Below are 17,801 nucleotides of genomic sequence, written 5' to 3'. Positions count from 1 at the left end.
TTTCTGCACAGCTCATCCTTTCTGCCCATTCTAAACACATTCCAACCATCAAAACCCTGCCAGGACGCCTCGTTTTTCTAACCCTAACCCTACCCTGGTGCACATCCCTAACCCTAAAATAGGGGTAAAGTTCCATTGAAAATAATGCGATTTTGAAAACGCCCCCCTTGAGTAGGATTTTCTGCACAGCTCATCCTTACTGCCCTTTCTAAACACATTCCAACCATCAAAACCCTGCCAGGACGCCTCGTTTTTCTAACCCTAACCCTACCCTGGTGCACACCCGTAACCGTGGTATTGGGGTAAAGTTCCATTGAAAACAATGCGATTTTGAAAAAGCCCCCCTTGAGTAGGTTTTTCTGCACAGCTCATCCTTTCTGCCCTTTCTAAACACATTCCAACCATCAAAACCCTGCCAGGACACCTCGTTTTTCTAACCCTAACCCTACCCTGGTGCACACCCCTAACCCTAAAATAGGGGCAAAGTTCCATTGAAAAGAATGCGATTTTGAAAAAGCCGTCCTTGAGCAGCTTTTTCTGCACAGCTCATACTTTCTGCCCATTCTAAGCACATTGCAACCATCCAAATCCAGCCGGGACACGTCATTTTTCTATCCCTAACCCTCGGGTCGTGTTGACGTCTTCAGTGAAGAGTTTTGCTGTTTTTAAAGCGCCTTACTTTCCCAAGCAGCCCTGCAGCAGGTGAATCTTGGTTCTGACATAATGCGCCCCGATGAGATCAGTAGCATCGGGTGCGCCGTAAAGACAGCAGCTGTGCGTGTGTGTTTGTGCGTGTGTGAAAGTCCAGCAGGCCACGTCCCCACACTGGTGCTTTACCTCTGGGTGACTTGTACGAGAAGGCCTCCAACTCTACTTCGTGGAGTGGGAAGGGGGTTTTGGCCGGCATCACGGGGCGGAACATGTAGCTGTCATTGGGCAGGGAGTGCATCCGGGCCACTGAGATCTTGCGGACCGTCAGGAGGTTCTGGGGCTCTCCCAGGCTGGCCGTGACTTCCTGCAGGGCAGTGAGAAATGCGGACTAGATGAGGAGGAGGCCGCAGAGGCAGGTCCCTCATGTGGACGTCGCCCGACACTCCTCCCACGGCGGTGGGGGCGTCTGCCGAACTAGCTTGGCGTTGTGGGAGCGGATGGCAGCCGGGCTGATCCGAGAGTGTGGCCGCACCCCAGCGCCACACGGGACCCCCCCGGCCGCGCGACATCCAGAAGCGAGCCGCAGCAGAGGGCTCCGGAGGGGTGTGCCCCGAGGGCCGCGTTGGCCGAGCGCACGGAAGGACCGGTGCAGCCCGAGGGCCGGTCGCCGATTCCCCCCCTCCGCTCGGAGCCGGCTCAGCCCTGCCAGCCCTCGCCTCTGAGCTCTCCTGAGCACTTCGGGATAGTCAACCAGCAGGGGCACAATCCTGCTTTCCTTCGAAGGGAAAGCTGCCCTGGCTGGAGGTGAAGCGGCTTTTGCCTGCCCCGTCCTGCTCCGATCTTGCTCGGAGTCCCTCTGCTTCCCAAGTCTCTGCAGGCCAAGCCACGGCTTCCTTCTCCTCCAGACCCCCCACCATCTGTCCTTCTGCCCCAGAGGCCTCACTCCCGATCTTTCCAGCTTCGCTCCTCACTACCAGAAGCCAACACGAAGCTGCCTCTCTCGCTCTTGCCCTTGTCCTGTTCTTATTCCCCGAACACCCCCACCTCCACCCATGGTCTCAGCCTGGCTCACTCTTCTCTCACCCTGCTTCCTACATCCCATAACACAGAGCTGGGGAACGCGAAGCCCAGCAGGTGAGCCTGAATCCTAATTTCCACCCTGCCTGGTTGCCAGGCACGAGCGGAGTGCGGCTTTTGCCCACCAGTTGGGGCTCAGCCCGTCTCGGAGCGGCCCTGCCCCGTCCGCACCTGCTTCCCTTCTGCGGGGCACGAGAAACCGCCCCGGGGGAGCTCCTGCGGCCTTTTACTAAGCAGGCGCTGCTGCAAAATTTTGACGTCTGCCACATTTCAAATTCTTGCTGTTTCTCATGATGGCATTTCAGCTTCGCTGTCCCACCACGGACCTGGCATGGCTAGCCCCTTCGCCTGTTTCCCGAAAGAGTAAAGCTAGCTCATAAATAAATTAGAAATCAGCAAAACGCTGTAATGCAGACAGACTCTCTCCTGATTTTTGTGCCCAAAATGGATTTTCCATTCCGGTTCTCCACTCCCTCCTAGCTTAACAAGGTCATTCCGTTCCTGTTTTGCCGGCAGGGTTAACAGGCTGCCAGCCCAGGGACGCGGCGTGGGCCGTCCTCCTCCGGGGGTCCCCCAGGATGCGTATGTCACTCTCCCCTCATCTCCAAGCCGGCATCTTGTCCGCGCTTTCTCTCTGGAGCGAATTGAGGCTCTCTTTCCAGATGGCCAGCACTTAAGGAGCCCTTCTCCGAACAGATGTGCTTTGCCCTTCTGGAAAGCATTGTGTGGGCGACGGCCTGGCATGGCAAGAGGCCACGCGGAGAAAGCAGGACCGCTGAGCCCCCGGCTTCAGGGCCGGGAGCTGTGCGAGCCGCTGAAATGCCCACCCGTGCAAGGAGGGGCAGTCACTGCTCAGGGGAGTCTGGGGCAGGGGAGCGGAGCCCCCTGGATCCAGGACGAACCTTGGCCCAACTTCTGTGCTGCTCCCAGGAGCAGAGGAGAATTCCAGAAAGAAACCAGTGCTCCCCAGCACTGGTGTGGCCCCTGATACTGGAGGGAATAAAGGGGACGATTAGGCAAGCTCTGGGAAAGGGGGTGAGGGGAGCATGTCTGGTCTCTGAGAAATGGGGCCGTCCAATTCAAGAGGGAGTCTGCGGATCGAGGCCAGAAAAGGAGGTCCTTGTCCACAGGGAATGCCCGTGGAGAGGTCCTTTTGCCTCGGGAGTGAATGCCCCACTGGCGAGCCATGGGAAGGAGGAGGGGGTGCTCGCCCCCCCTTAGGAAAGGGGGTGAGGCCCTGCTCAGGGGGTGCTTGCTGGCAGTGCTCCTGGAGGGGCCGGGAGCCGTACAAATGGATCTAACCTGCTCCAGAGACACCTCCCTGGTTAAAGGGCCCCCTAACCCCCAGGCGGGGCGAGAGGCAGGTGCTCGGCCCAGTGCCAACTCCGTGCAGGGCAGGGCAGGGCAGGAAGGGCTGCCCAGGTGGGCGCTCCGGGCGCATGGTGTGTTCTGGCTTCTCTGGCTGCAGGCTTGCTTATGGCCACACGGCGTGATCGGACGCACCTGTGAGGTGCCGAAAGTGCCGTCGCTCAGGTGTGGAGGAGGACAAGGAGCCGGCGGGCGCACCGTTTCCAGAGAGCGCGAGCGAGAGAGCGCGAGCGAGGGGAGGCGCACGCTGCCCGTGGAGGGGCCACACCACCACCGCCGAGCCGCACCGTGCCGCACGGAGGCATACTGGCAGGGAGAAGCGGCTGCGGCACGTTCCACGCAGTCACCTGGGCCTCTCCGGCGGGAGACTAAGCCGGGGACGGCCAGGGAAATGCTCCCACAGCTCAGGGCGTCCTTCGGGGACAAAACCAGGGAGGCACGAGCGGTCAGTGGCCGGGCCGGAGGCGCTGCGGGGCCGGGCGGCTGCGTCTGGGTCCGAGGGGCGTCCCGGAGCCGGGAGGGGGCGAGGCGGGGCGAGGTGGAGCACGCGGGGCTGTGCCCGGTGGCGCCACTGGCGACGTGGCCGGGAAAGACTGGGCAGCGCCACGGGGGACCCCTTCCCCCAGCCGTGGGCCTCGGGGCCCCTGCAGACGGTCGGCCTCTCCCGGCCTGTGCAACCTCACAGGCTCTTGGCCCACGTGGCACATGCCTAGCTCTCCCATTACGTGGGCGAAGCAGTGTGGTCTAATGGTTACAGAAGCTTTTACCCACATGGTACTCTCCGCATATGTTGGACTAGAACTCCCATCAGTCCAACACATCTGCAGAGCCCCGGCTGGGGGCAGATGGGCGTGAGGGCCAGAAATGGGCACCCCAGGCCCCAGACCCCGCTCGGCCCTGCACCTGCATGCGCGACGTTGGGCCGGGTGGCCAGGCGAGCCCCCCAGAGCAGGGATGGGATCAGAAGCGCTCCACCGCCAGTGGACGGAGGTCCCCACGAGCTCAGCGGGGCTGCGACGGACCGGGGCAGGTTGGGAAGCGTTCACTCCAGGGCTGCCCTGAACCAGAGACGGCTTGCGGCACGTGAAAACGACCAAGTACACAAGGAACCTCAACTGCTCCACCGGCGCCTACAGTCCAGGCCCGGCTGGGGGCGGGGGGGGGGGGCAAAGGGGGCACCGCTCTGCTTCACCGTTCTGGGTCAGTCTCCCGCGGCAGTGAGCGTCCAGCATTTGGGGGGCGGGGGTAATGCCGGGCAGCGCGCCGCAGCGGGCCCATGCGGCCGCTCCGTCCCCTCCACCGTCGTGCCTTCGCCGGGAGCAGCCTTGCCCGCTTGGCGCGAAAGGGGCTCCCGGGGCAGAGCTGGGAGCGAGCGGGAGAGCCCCTGTTTGCTGGCTCGCAATCTGAGCACCAGGACACTAGAGGAGAAAGGGATGCGGAGGGCAGAGGGAAGAAGCAAGCCCAGGCCCCCTTCCTAGACCAACACTGAAGGGGGCGGTGGAGAGAAGCAGGTGGGACCCCCCCCCCAGAGGGTTCCTTTCACCGTGAGCGAAACCACAGACAATCTTTGCCATTGTAACTTTCTAAAATCCGCTGGAAGGAAGGGTGCTCGGGGACGGAGGGAGGGGGCTTGGTGGTCTTGCCCACGCCCAGGGCCCATCCATTTCCGGTCTTTACCAGCGCGTGGTGCTTGACCAGCAGCGGCGACCCGGGCTGGGAGGCGCAGGGGCCGCCCCCGGGGGCTCGCGGGGGGCTGCCCACCCCCCTGGACATCTCCCGCTCGATCTCGGCGTCCATCTCGGCGTCCTCCTTGGCCTCCTTGTTGCTCTCCTCCAGGTGCTTCATCAGGACGGCGACCACCACGTTGACCAGGACGAACTGGGCGATGAGGACGAAGGTGACGAAGTAGACCGGGGAGATGACGGGCAGGTAGCTGAGGCAGTGCTTGTCGTCGCGGCGGCACTCCCGGAGCGTGTCCTGCGGGAGGCAACGGGGAGAGGATCAGGGGGCGCCGGGGCCGGGCCGGAAGGGCCCGGGGGGGGGCCCAGCACTCGGGGGTCCGGTGGAGGAGCCGCCCGCCGCCCGCAGGCGCCACCGCGGCGAGAGGAGCCGCCCGCCTCACCTTCATGATGCCGTTCCAGTTGTCGCCGGTGGAGACCCTGAAGAGGGTGAGGAAGGCCATGCCGAAGTTGCTGAAGGTCGCGTGGCGGCTCAGGCCTTCGCAAGGGTTGTCCTCGCTGCAGTCTGGGGGCGGGGGAGACTCGAGCTCAGCAGAGCCCGGCTGGGGAGGAGCCCCGTCGCTGCCCCCACTGTCCCGGGTTAAGGTGTGGGCTATTCATCCTCTGGCGGGGGGGGGGGGGGGGGGGGGGGCGCCCCGCCCCCCCCCCCGGGCCCGGGGGATGGGGGGGGGTTTTTTCCCCCGGGGGGGGGGGGGGGGGGCGGCAGAGGGCAGATCGTCCCCTCCCAGGAGCCCTCCCACATGGCCAGAAGCCGGGACAGCCGGGGCACCTGGGCACCTGCCTTCCACCCAGCCCTGCTCCAGGCCTTCTGGAGGGGACTTCTGCCCCCCACCCCAATACCCTGTCTTGCTGCTCCTGTCGGCCACAGCTAGCTTACTTGGGGGGGGGGGGTCGGGAGGGCTACCATTTTCCCTCCCCGGGCTGGACGGTCACTCACCCAGCTTCCCAAATAACTCCACTCCGAGGGCGGCGTAGATGAAAAAGAGGAGCATGAAGAGGAGGCCGAGGTTCCCCACCTGGGAAGGAAGAGCGCTGCGCCTGAGCCGGGGGGCTGGGGGCCACCACGGGGAAGCCCCGGCCGGGGGGCATTTGCGTGCCTGCCCCCACAGCAGCCCCTTCCACTGGGCGCCCTCCCGAGGTGCCCACTGCACGCACCCATCATCCCCAGCCAGAGGTCATATGGGTCGCAGGGGTGACGGGCTGTCTGGAGCAGGCTGCATTCTAGTGACCCGGGGCCAACGCGGGAAAGGCCTTGTCCTTGGCGTGTACGCATTTTATTTATGTAAAAATATTCCAGACTGTGGTTTTGGGGCGGATTAACAATTGGACAATATAATAATATAATATATAATATTATATTAGATAATATTATTATATTATATTATATTATTATATAACATAATATATTATATTAGATAATAATATAATATAATATTATTATATTAGATAATAATATAATGCATAGCCATTTTGCTGGCCAGCCACCCAGCCCTCCTCCCACAGGAGCCGGTGGGCGGCTCGTTTCCTCCCTTCCGGCAGATGTTTGGGGAGTTTCTGCCCCCCGACAGCGGCAAAGGCTTAGTCCCATCCTGCTGGGGAGGGAACCAGGGAACCCGGAGTTCTCCACATGTTTCTTGCTGCAGAAACATCTGTTCCCCAACGGAAGGGGTCTCTCTTTCGCCTCTCCTTCATGGGTGCTCCACGGGGGCTTCGCGTTTGGCCTTGGCTCTTTCTGATAGGCACCTTTCTTATGAATTCACTCAGGGGCTCCGTTAAAATAATGTGAAATTATTGGGGAAATTTATTTATTTATTTGTTTGCTTGTTGGCACGATTCCTACACTGCTCCATATTGCATATTGAATCCATATTTGGATTCATCCGACAGAAACTTGAACCTAGATGCAGCCGAGAAAATGCAGCATCTTTGGAAAATGGCTGGTTTTCTTTGGAAAATGCAAGGAGACACACACCGATTAAGAAACAAACGAACCCACAACGCACGAGGGAAAGGAAAGAGGTAAGAATGAAATCATTCTTATAGGATTCTGTGTTGATGGAGGGACCCTGCATATAATTTTAGAAAACAATGTTTAGGGTTTTTTTCTTGCTTGTCAAAACAAGATGCCATAAAAACCAAAGCAGAGAGCGCAGCTGGGTTAATCAGTGCTCTATAAATTTTAAAATAAACATATATAAATAAATGCCCGGAAGAAAGACTCAAGGCGTCTCTGTTCTGGTGGAGCGAGACTCCGCACTCACCTGGGGCAGGGCCTGCACCACCGTGTCCAGCAATGCCCGCATCCCCGTGGCCATTTTGAGCAGCTTCAGCACTAGGAGGAAAGCACAGTCGAGTCAGTGGGATATGGAACCTCCAGCAGCAGGAGAAGTCTACCTCTAAAGATGCGTCTCTGAAGAATCAATATGGCGGAGAGCTGTTGCTTTTGTGCTTTGCACTTAAGCTCCCTGGAACCTGCGGGGAGGGCAGCGTTTGACCTTCAGCCGCGCTCTCTGCGGTGCGCAGCCGCCTCGGGCAGGGCCCATTCAGCCCAATGGGTCTGCTGATGTGCAGACTTCTTACACACGTGGCTAATCTACTCAATGAGCAAAGTTCCCTGGGAGGCCTGCAAATGGTTAAAAGTCTCACATGCCACCGAACGGTTAAAACACAGAAAGGAAGGGAGGATTGAAAAGAACGCAGGGCCACGGAGTGCGGCCCGAAACAAGCAGGAGGGCAGGGAGGGGCGTGATGACGGACCCCCCGCTTCCACCGGCCCTGGGCCGCCCCCCGCCCCCGCCTCACCTCTGGCGATTCTGAGCACCCGCATGATGCGGATGATGGTGGGGTTGATGGGAAGCGCGGCGTTCATCTCGATCTCCTCCAAGGTGATGCCCATGATGGAAAGCAAGACGATGGCCAGGTCCAGCTGGTTCCACCTGAGGGACGGGGGGAGCGGCAACGGGGTTCCCTGAGCTCCGTGGGACCCCCTTCCCAAGAAGTGGGACTCGGATCCTTCCTTCCTTCCTTCCTTCCTTCCTTCCTTCCTTCCTTCCTTCCTCCCTCCCTCCCTCCCACCCACCCACCCACCCACCTGTCTTATCATTCTAAGCAGCCCGAGTCGGGTGAGGAGGCCCTCCTTCCCACCCCGCCACCTGCCACCTGCCACCCCTTGGGAGAGGACGTGACGGAGGGTCTCCTCTGGCCCCCAAGCCGCGTGGCCCCTGCCTTACCTGTCTTTGAAGAACCTCCGGAATCCAAAGGCCACCAGCTTCAACATGGCTTCGAACACAAAGACGATGGTGAACACATAATTGCAGTACTTCAGCACCTCGTCCAGGGACTGTGAGCCACAAACGGTGCGTGTCAGGGCAGCGGCTCCCCCCCCCCCAGACCCCCCTCGAGCCACAGGGTCGACGGCTCTGCAGCCCCTTCTCGCTTCTGACTCTCGCCACCCCCGCCCCCCACCAATGCGCCCCCAAGTCTCTGCGTCGTGTGACAGAGGCGTCCCCCGAGAGAAGAAAGGCCCCCCGCCCCCCAGCACCGCCCCGAAGCATCTGAGCGGGCCGGGCCTTCGGCATGAAGCATCACACGGCGGCCCAAAGACACCTGCGGAAGCTTTTTCGCACAGTGTAGTGGTAAAAGCTTCATCTGACGGAATAAAGCCAGGAGGGTCCCATGCCTTGCTTCATTCCGGGAATTCGGCCCCTCCAGGGCAGGACCTGTCCCCTGACTGATGGCGGCCAGCCAGCCAGCCAGCCATGGGAGCGCTTCCCTAGGTCTGCCGCCTGCCCCCTCGCTTAGCTGGGGACGCTAAGGCCTGAGGTGGAACTTTCTGTCGGCACGGCGGATGCTTCCCGGGACCCCTGTGAGGATGGAGCGTTGCCTGTACCTTGGGCTGGTTGAAATGTTCCACTGACATGGTGATGACATTAACCCCGATGATGAAGGTGATGAAGAGGTCCAGGTAATGGCTTGTGCAGAGCGTGTGGATGTACTTCCGTGCCGGTGAGTAATCGGCATAGTACGGTCTCCGCTGGGCTTCTGCGGAAAGAGCACCACGGAGGGGCCGCGGTCAGCAGCCTCCCCCGGCCAGGCTCCCCGTGAGGGCAGCCACGTGCCCCCGTCTCTTGCGACCGCATGCGCGGACAGGTGAAGCGCCTCTTTGGGGATGCGCTGCGGGGTCAGAGTTGTGTGCCAGCCACACCGGACAGGGAATGAATGACAACGGAAGCTGGGGGCCCCCAAGTGCAGCCCCTGGGGGAGCCTTCTCCACGCACAAGCAAACGAGTCGTGGCTGCACCCGTCCCCGGGTGCGAAGGGGCATTTCTCTAGCACACTCTTAGGCTGGTCACGTCCCAAACCCGGCCAGGCTGGCACAAGCTGCAGGGAATCGTCCCCCAGGCAAGGAGGTGGTGGGAATCGCGACTTCCTAAGGGAGGGGTCCACTGAGGGTGTCTTGCTGAAAGTACCTGGGCTAGTTCCAGGGGCTGGGGGGCCGCAGAGCCCCCTCAGACCCACCGGCAGCCCCCCTTCCCTACTGAAATTGGCACGGCATCAGTGGCAGCCCCCCTGCCCGATTTGGGAAGGAAATCATGTGACCGGGCAGGATTCTCTCAAGGCATGTACCTCCTTGAACTTGTCTTGCAAAGCCATGGAGATCCCCAGGGGGTTTTCCGGGGGCTGCCCGAGGAGTCGTGTGTGGATCGTAGGCTATGAAGGGTGCTGGGCAACCCGGTTTGCAGGTGCGGCAGAGATGCTCAGCTTGGCTCTGCGGGAAGGATTACGCCTCCCTCGGTCCAGCTTTCCTCCATCAGTTGGCCCACTCCCGGTTTAAAAGGCACCAAAAGCCAGAACGGTTCCTGCGTCTTGAGGGTCCCGAATCCCTAAATTCCTCGACCATGGCTAACCCTACCGCTCACGCATCACGGAGGGGGGCTCTGCACGTTTATGTAAGTAAGAGGAAGGGCAAGATCGTGGTGCTGGGACGGCGTTGCTCCACGAAGCATCCAAGGCGGAAGGACCGGGGCAGTGGGGATGCTGGTGCTGGTCTCTGAGCGTCAGCCATCCCAGGGAGGAGCCTCCGATGGGCTCCCAGAAAAGGCGCCCGAGAGCCTCTGGTGGATCCGTGCGGTTCCAGAGGGATGATGAGGCTGGGGCAGGAGTGGGCTGAGAATGCGGAGCAAGGGGAAGCTCTTGAATGTCTCCAGAGGGGCAGAGAGAAGACGGAGAAGACCTTCCCACCGGGAGACACACACACAGTAGCGACCGGAGCACGCTGGCAGTCGCATGCAGCACGCAGTCATGCCTCGCCCCCCACGCATGCAATGCCCATTAGAAGAGATGCCGGCCCATGCACGGTGGGAGGGGTGGACAGACACGCCATGGTGAGGGGCGGGGGGGGGCGGTGGCTGCAGGAGGGCGGGAGCAGCTCTGCTGCGGGTTATGGCGATGTGGAATCGAGGCAGGGTCTCACTGACGCCAACGCACAAGCGGTTGCCCAGGCGCGCACGGGACGAGTCGGGGCCCCGCGTGCTTTGGGACACGTTTCTCCCTCCCTCGGCCTGAGGGGCTGGGCTGGAGCTGTGGGGCAGCAGGTGGGGGGGCTGGGAGCCGTGAGCGCCTCCTCGCTGCCCACGGAAAGGCTGTGCGCAGACGGCTAGCGACACGGAAGCACCAACGGCACGGGGGGGGGGGGCCGTCCAGCCCGGCGCTCTACTCACGCAGTGGCCAACCAGCTGTCCACGGGGAACCCAAAGGCAGGCCACGAGGCAAGCCCCGCTTCCCGACCATGTTCCCCAGCAACTGGTGTGTCCCGCCATGAATACTGGGGGGACCCTCCACCCACTGGGGCTGGAAGCCACCGGTGGCCCGTCATCCGGAGACGTGGTTTACGTCTTTGCGGGAAAGCATGTGGGCTCGGGAGCCGCTCCCGCACCCCGATGCCCTGGCAGGCTGCCCTCTCTGCAGCGCCCAGGTGCCGCTTCGGTGGAACCGGCTGGGTGACGGGTGTGCGCAGACGGAGACGAGCGTTTGGGACCGGAGGCCCTGTGGGACTCTGAGTGCACAGATGCGCCCGGGTGGCCACACAGACACGGTGCTGGCCTCAGGAACAGCCACGCACGCCCCGGACCAGCCACAAGGCAGCCACGGATGGTCAGCTGCATCTTGGGCTTCGGAGTCTGCCATCTTTTAAGCGTCAAGAAACGCGAGAAGCCAGTCCTCAGGCAGCGAACCTGGAGCTCAGCTCACGGCCACCTTCAGGCCCTCGTCCTGGCAGGAGGGCAGGGCAGATCCCGAGAGGCTTATAAAGGAAACTTCAGAAAGGCTGAGACTGGCTTAGCTGCTGGTGGGAACAGGCCCAAGGGGCAGGAACTGGGAGAAGCACGTGAGCCCCGGTGGGGACGGCTCGGCTGCCCACTGACTTGCTCCGGTTTGCTAAGTCTGGGTTGACTTCTTCAAATGATCCTGGGAATTGCAGGCTGGTTTGTTTGTTTCTTGGAAAAAGGGAAGCTGAAAATAGCTCTCGCTACATGGCAGCGCAGTTCCAAGGTCTCGTCAAGGACAGGGCCGGGTTGCGAAGTGGAGGTTTGCAGCTGGGTCTGTGCCAAACATCTGCTGTGCTGAAGCTGCAAAGCCGGCCTCAGCATCCCGAGAAACGGGAGTTGCATTCCGCCATTGCTCGCTTTTAATGGATTGCTTTGATGATTGTTTAATCAGGTTTTACTTATGAGGAAAAGCTGCCCCGAGCACCACTTCGCTTGGCAGAAATATAAGAGGAGAGGCAGAGCCCTCTTATATTTCTGTTGGGTGAGACTCTGGGTGCATCTTTCTGTTCACACAGTGGCCATCCAGCTGCCCACAGGGAACTCTCAAGCACATGTGCCACGGCACGCTGCCACCCGTGTTCCCCAGCAACTGGCGCACACAGATCAAGCCAGTCTCCCGGTCCATGGGATGCCCGCGGATCTCGGTCCCAAGCCTTTCCTGAGAGGGAAAACGGCCCCACACTTTGGCACCCCCCCTTCTGGCCCCCAGCCAGTTCCTGGAGGGCGCCGGGGAGCAGGGCTGGGGACGATGCCCTCCACTGGACGATGGTCCTTCCCCACCCTGCACACCCCTGACGTGCCTCAACGGTGAGCCCGGCTGCAGGCAGTGCGGCCTTCGATTTTCCTGTCTGGCCGGAGGGGAAGAAGGGGAGGAGCGGGGCTGCTGTTGCTCGGCCCCGACGGTCGACCGGAGGCAGTTCGGCCTAGGAGCGCCCTCTGGGGTGCCGGCAGAAGCATCTCTTCTAATGGACTCCATCCGGGGGGCACTCTGCCCCCAAGGCTCCCCCCCCCGCTGCGTTATCCCCCTCATGCAGCAAGTCAGTGGCATGCGGGGACCATGCGCCGAGACCCCGATGGAATGACGGCCACTCGCTCGAGTTTAGAATCCCATACAAATGCAGATAAGATGGTGGTGGGGAACCCCACCGCTGGGCCTGCCGAAACGTTGGCGATGCTTTAAGGACCAGGGGACGGCAAGGGCCATGGGGAGTTGCCTTCCGGCACAGGGCGAGACCAGGTGATGGGTGGGTGGCGAAGCCACAGAGGATGCTGGGCATCCAAGACGGCACCCGCGGCAATGCTCGGGGGAACCTGCCAGCGATGCGAGGCAGCCTCACAGCTCCTGCCCTCAGAAATGTGCCTCCTGCATCCCCAGAAACACGCACGGCCTCGCTCTCCGCCAGAGTTCGTTCATCGGGGAGGCACTGCCTCCCCAGGCGGCCTCTGGCTCCGTAGGGACCGGACTGGAGCGGATTCCCTGCCTGGGGATGCTGGAGACCTCGCAGGGGTGGCAGGTGAGTTCCGCCTCCTGCGATACCGACTGGCAGGCTCTGCAGAAGCCCAGCTTTTGCTGAGTTGCACGGACTCCCTGGTCCCTTTCTTGGGAGAGGCCGCATTTCTGCACATTCGCTTTTGCACTAATTAGCACGAGCGTGAAGACGCATTCGCACAAATGCACGTTAGAGCAGGGAAGCAACCACCTCACGCACTCCTGACCCCTCCTCACCCCCGGTTCCATCAGCGAGCGGGACGCAGAATGGAGGTTGCGGAGGGTCCGAAACGCAGGTGAACGGACTGAACAGGATCAGTACCTTTCTACTCCCGGCCGCCCTCCACCCTCGGCATGAGGAGACTCTTCTCTCAGGCTGGGCCTCATTTCTACATTTCTACGCTTCCTCTGACAAGTTTGGATGAGTTTACACGCAGCCTTCTCGTGTCCAGGTATTTCTCAGGACTAAACCTGGCTCCGCTGTATCTATTCACTGACTGACCCTCCTGGAGCCGAGCCAAACTGCCCGTCCCAGTGCCCTGTTCTGGGAGTGGAGCTGGAAATTACCCTGGTCAATTTCGAATCATTGCCGTATCTTGTCTACCTCAACGGTGACAATCACGGCGCTCTAACCTCCAACGCTGCATCAAGGAATAGAGGAATGATGGAGAATTCCTCCTGTGGATCTTCCTTGCTGGGTGAAGGATTTGCACTCTGCATCTGCTCAGGGGCACTGTGACTATTTTCACAGCATAAGTTCTAAAGCTGGGCTCGGGCGAGGATTGTAGGCCTGGCGAGCGGTCGCTTCTGACTCTTAAAGCATCTCCAAAGGGTGAAATGAGGGAAACCAAAAAATCCTCCTTCCGCCCATGGACAAAACAAAGCCAACCAGAACTCGGAGGACCCCGGAAAGCAAAGTCTTGCTTGGGAAGCAGGCAAGGCTCAAAGGATTTGGATCTGTACCGCTGTCTACCGACCAGACACGTATACCGCCTTACTCCTGCGCTTTTTCTCCAGCCGCCGCAGCCGCTTCTCCTCCCGCCGGCGGGCCTCCTCGGCCTCCTGGTGCTGCCGGCACTTGTGGAAGTTCTCCACCACCACACCGACGAACATGTTGAGCACAAAGAAGCTGACGATGAGCAGGAAGGAGATGAAGTACAGCAGCATCCACGGGTTGTGGTTCTGGCTGGGCTGGCGGTGGAGGAGGGCGGGCGGAGAGGGAAGGGCGAGAGATGTGAGCGGGAGCCAGCCCCGGACTCGCGCGCCCCGCCAGCCTGCCCTCTCGCCCGGGATGCTTCCCCCCGGGAGCCTGGCGGGGACGGGGCGCCTACCTGCTGGTCGATGCCCACTGCGTCCAGCCCGTCGTACATGATGTTCACCCAGCCGTCTTTGGAGGAGAGGACGAACAAGGACATCAGTGCCTGCGGAGCAAAGAGCAGACTCCCTCCGTTCATCAACACGGCCCCCCTGGGAGGGACAGGGCCCAGGCGGGTTTCTGCCCCGAGAGGCAGGCTCAGGCTGCGTCACCCCGGGAAAGCCGGGCCCCGCTTGCCGGGTCTGGCCCGTCGACGGGCAGAGGCCGGGGCAGAGAGGTGGCAAGGAGGCGTCGGGGCCGCTGCGCCTTCGGAGGAGGGCGGTGAGCGGGCCACGAGCGGCGGTGCCACGAGGCTGGAGCTGGAGCCGGCACGCGGGTCCTGCGGTGCCCCAGCCCAACGACGCCCGCGGGCTGCCGGGGGCTCCGTGCAGGAGGCGCGGTAGAAATGCCACGCAGCGACGAAGGTGACGGTGGCGGTGCAGGAAAGTGCAGGGTGGCTTTATTCTACCGGCCTCCCTGCGGCACTGCTGGGGAAGAGCCTCCGATGCTTCCCTCCAGATGCCCGTGCCCTGTGGGAGTTATGCACACTCCACATGCTCAGAGGCCTTGGGCGCGAGCAGAGGGCAAGCGCAGCAGGTAAGCTCTCGGCATGCTGAGCCACGTTCCCCGTCATCCACGGGCCACGCTGCCTTGGCCTGATGGGAGTTGCGGCCCAAGGTCGGGCGAGTTCCCATGAGCGGCTGGCGAGGCAGAGGAAAGCGGACGACCAGGTTGCGGGAGGAAAGCCGGGGATGCTGGATCCGGAGGACCCCTCTGGAGCGCCTCACCTGTCCCAGGTTGTCGAAGTTGTATTTGCGTCGCACCCATTTGTAGTGGGCGCTCTGGCAGTCGGCCTTGGTGGAGACGTTCCGGATGTCGGGCCCCTCGCAGTGGTAGAACTTGCCTTTGAACAGCTGGGGTTCCAAGGAGAGAAGGCGGGTAAAAGCAGGGGGAGGGGGGCTGGCCGGGAGGGGGGCTGCGACGGGGACCCCTTTCCTCGGCTCCGTGGGAGGAAGTGCAGGACTCGGGACCCAGGCCGTGGCAAAGGCGGCACGGTCGGCGTCACAGGACGCGGCCAAGGAGGGTGGCGCAGGCTCTTTTCTGAGGCCGGGCGCGGGGGGTTGAGCAAGCCTTCCAAGACCCTCCTGGCTGGGAGCAAAGCCCCCCGCACCCCGAGCCGTGGGTTCCCAGCATCCACATGCGAGGGCCTTGCCAACACGGTGGTTTTAATGGCAAAAGGCTGGGACAGTCACCCGCTGGGACAGTTCCCTGGCCTCTCACCCCCACCAGCCCCCCCGACATGCGCTGAAAACTGTTCTCTTCGGGGAAGCAGGACTGGGGCATCATGCCCCATATCATGGGAATGTGGGGCTGCAGATTCGGGGCGGGCAAAAGTGCTTCCTTCTTTGCATGAAGGGGCTGGTGTGGCACAGTGGTTTGGGGGGTGGGTGTGGCCCCCAGGTCCCCGGACAGCCCTCTTCTCCTGGCCCCACCGAAACCAGGGCGCAGTTTTTCCGCCTTGAAAGGTTGCGAGGCTTGGGGACAGCTCAGCCCTTCCTGGCACTCACAGGACGACGTGGGCCTGGCCCGCCTCGCAGGGGTGTTGAGAGGATGGCTGGCAAAGGGGCGGCGGACGGGCACCACCTTGCGCTGTGGGCTTGCCGGGCACGGCAGAGCGGCTACCTGCACTCCCAGGATGCCGAAGATGATGAAGAAGGCGCAGCAGATGAGGACGATGTTGCCGATTGGCCGGAGGGAGGAGATGAGCGTCTCGACCACCAGCTTCAGCCCCGGCGCTCTGCTGATGACCCTGAAACGAAGGTTAAAACCCAGGCGTCTTTCGGGGCTCTCCGCGTTCTCCTTTCACCTGCTCGCTCTGTCGTGGTGCTTAAGGGGTCTTTTGGGGGCCTCCAGTGGAATATCGGGGGAGGTAAAGATAACACAGACTAAGAAAGAAATCCTCTGCAGAGGCTTGGAAGAGAGAGGGGCTCTCCTTTCAGCACCAGAGAAGAAGCACTTGGCACATGCTCAGAGGTACTCTTTTGAGTCACGGCTTTGCATGGTACAGCTGGGTACCCCTGTTCCAAATCTGGTGATCTCGAGAAGGGAGGGAAACGGGTGCCCTTCAGAAGTTTCAGACTACAACGCTTATCATCCCTGGCCATCGGCCGTGCTGACTGGGTCTGTGTTTCCCTTGTGTAGAACCTTGCCTAGATAAGGTGTGGCAGCACTCGTCTGGATGGCCTTTCAGGTGCCCGTGGGTTCATGCCCGATGAGCCCCGAGACCTGACCATTCTGCCCCCAGGAAGAAGCCGGCAATCCGCCTCGGAGCGCCCACATTCCTTGGCTCGCCTGCGCAGATGTGCGAATGTGGCTGAAGGTAAGCAGAAGGAGCCCTTCTTCGGGATGCTAAGCTGCACACCTGCAGGGGGTGGAGGAGCATCCCCCCCAACGGCATCCTCTTTCCCTCCCACCCCCCAATATCTGGGCAGCTTTTCCGATTAAATCACAAACCGCCTTTGTGCGATTTCCAGCATGGAAAGCGTCCCTCTTACTGTCGGCTTTGCCAGGAAGCTAAATTGCCCCCCGGTGGGCTGAGCGTAACCGACCAGAGAAGGCCAGTGCTCGCCGGCTATTCCCCACCGTGGGTCAGATGCAAATCTGACGCGGGTCACGGCCGGCTCCTCGCCGCGACGTCCCCCATGCTGGGACCTGCCTGCTGCTCCAGGAAGGGCTCTGAGCGTTTGCAATTTCCCAGGTCGTTGGAATGACAAACCCCCGCCTGACCGGCAAAGAGCTCATGAAAATGCAGCCAGGAGGGGAAGCCGCGTCTCTCTCGCAACAGGACACATATGGCCACGCTCGACCTTTCCGCTTGCGCGGGGTGAGGCATCGGAGGTGTGGGAGGCCGGGCCGGGAGGGGGGCTCGCCTCGGCTTTCTGGCCAGGAGCGTGCAGGTGTGCGAGACCAGCAGGTGCATCGGCAGGCTGCAAAGTGCAGATGCGCAAGCGGGAAGCACAAATAATACATCTTGATCTCCGCGCCTTGTCTGGAAACAGGGAAACGCCCTGTAGCTTTGAGTTGCTTCTCGGCACCAAAAGGGGCTCTTTGTCGGCTGCCAGCCCGACATCCAACCCGGTAGCCGAAGCGACACGCGTGACCGGGGGAGTCTGGACGCCACCGCTCAAAGCTGGTTTTTGGGGGGGGCGACAGCTGCGGGGAGGGGGGCGTCTTGCTGCCACTGTGGCCGGCAGCGCTGGGGAAGTGGCCCCGTCTCGTTGGGACGGCCCTGCAGTCCGCTTGCTGTCGATGGATCGTTGCCGTCAATGGATCGCTGGGGCCACAAGAGCAAGCCAGCCGCTTTTTACCGCAGGGGGGCTGAATCTGGGGGCCAAACCGAGCCCGCCTGGGGAACCGAGCCTGGCCTTCCAGGGGAGCCAGGGGTGGGCACCGCACCCCCTGCCCCTCAGCCTCGTTCTCCTTTCTCCAAGCGCCCATCATGGCTGGTTGCCTGGTTCTTTGCACTTCTTTTTCAAATGATTATAAATGGCGGAAATGCCTCTTGCCAAGGTTGGCACTGCCAGAAAGGGTTGGATGGCGAGACCTGTTGTTTTGGGGGCATGTAGCCCCTCCCTCTTCCGGGTTCGCCTTCTCGCACCTCTGGAATATGCCCCCCCCAGGGCTTCTCCAAAGCAGAATTCAGCCCCTGCCGTAGAGAGGTCAAGAAGATGAAGTCCCTGCCCTGAGGAATTTACAATCAAGGATGGGTCACAAGGGAAACAACGCAGGAGGTGAGG

At 61.4% G+C, this 17,801-nt stretch overlaps 1 protein-coding gene across 1 annotated transcript in view; it reads right to left on the bottom strand.

The window, feature by feature from the left end:
* CACNA1H (calcium voltage-gated channel subunit alpha1 H) overlaps positions 1-17,801 on the bottom strand; it is a 183,665-nt gene that overhangs the window by 3,117 nt on the left and 162,747 nt on the right. Inside the window, exons 22-33 of the mRNA XM_044433645.1 lie at positions 15,688-15,814; positions 14,793-14,918; positions 13,982-14,071; positions 13,649-13,841; positions 8,725-8,876; positions 8,066-8,175; positions 7,638-7,771; positions 7,097-7,167; positions 5,773-5,851; positions 5,219-5,340; positions 4,774-5,073; positions 838-1,015 (exon numbers count right to left, since the gene is read on the bottom strand). Of these exons, the coding sequence (XP_044289580.1) occupies positions 838-1,015; positions 4,774-5,073; positions 5,219-5,340; positions 5,773-5,851; positions 7,097-7,167; positions 7,638-7,771; positions 8,066-8,175; positions 8,725-8,876; positions 13,649-13,841; positions 13,982-14,071; positions 14,793-14,918; positions 15,688-15,814 (1,682 nt within the window). The remainder of the gene's footprint in view (positions 1-837; positions 1,016-4,773; positions 5,074-5,218; positions 5,341-5,772; positions 5,852-7,096; positions 7,168-7,637; positions 7,772-8,065; positions 8,176-8,724; positions 8,877-13,648; positions 13,842-13,981; positions 14,072-14,792; positions 14,919-15,687; positions 15,815-17,801) is intronic.

This window comes from Varanus komodoensis, unplaced genomic scaffold (genome assembly GCF_004798865.1).
Source record: "Varanus komodoensis strain SLA01 unplaced genomic scaffold, ASM479886v1 scaffold26, whole genome shotgun sequence".
Lineage (NCBI taxonomy): Eukaryota > Metazoa > Chordata > Lepidosauria > Squamata > Varanidae > Varanus > Varanus komodoensis.
The sequence above is the reverse complement of the archived record's forward strand: the minus strand, read 5'-3'. Positions and strand labels throughout refer to the sequence as shown.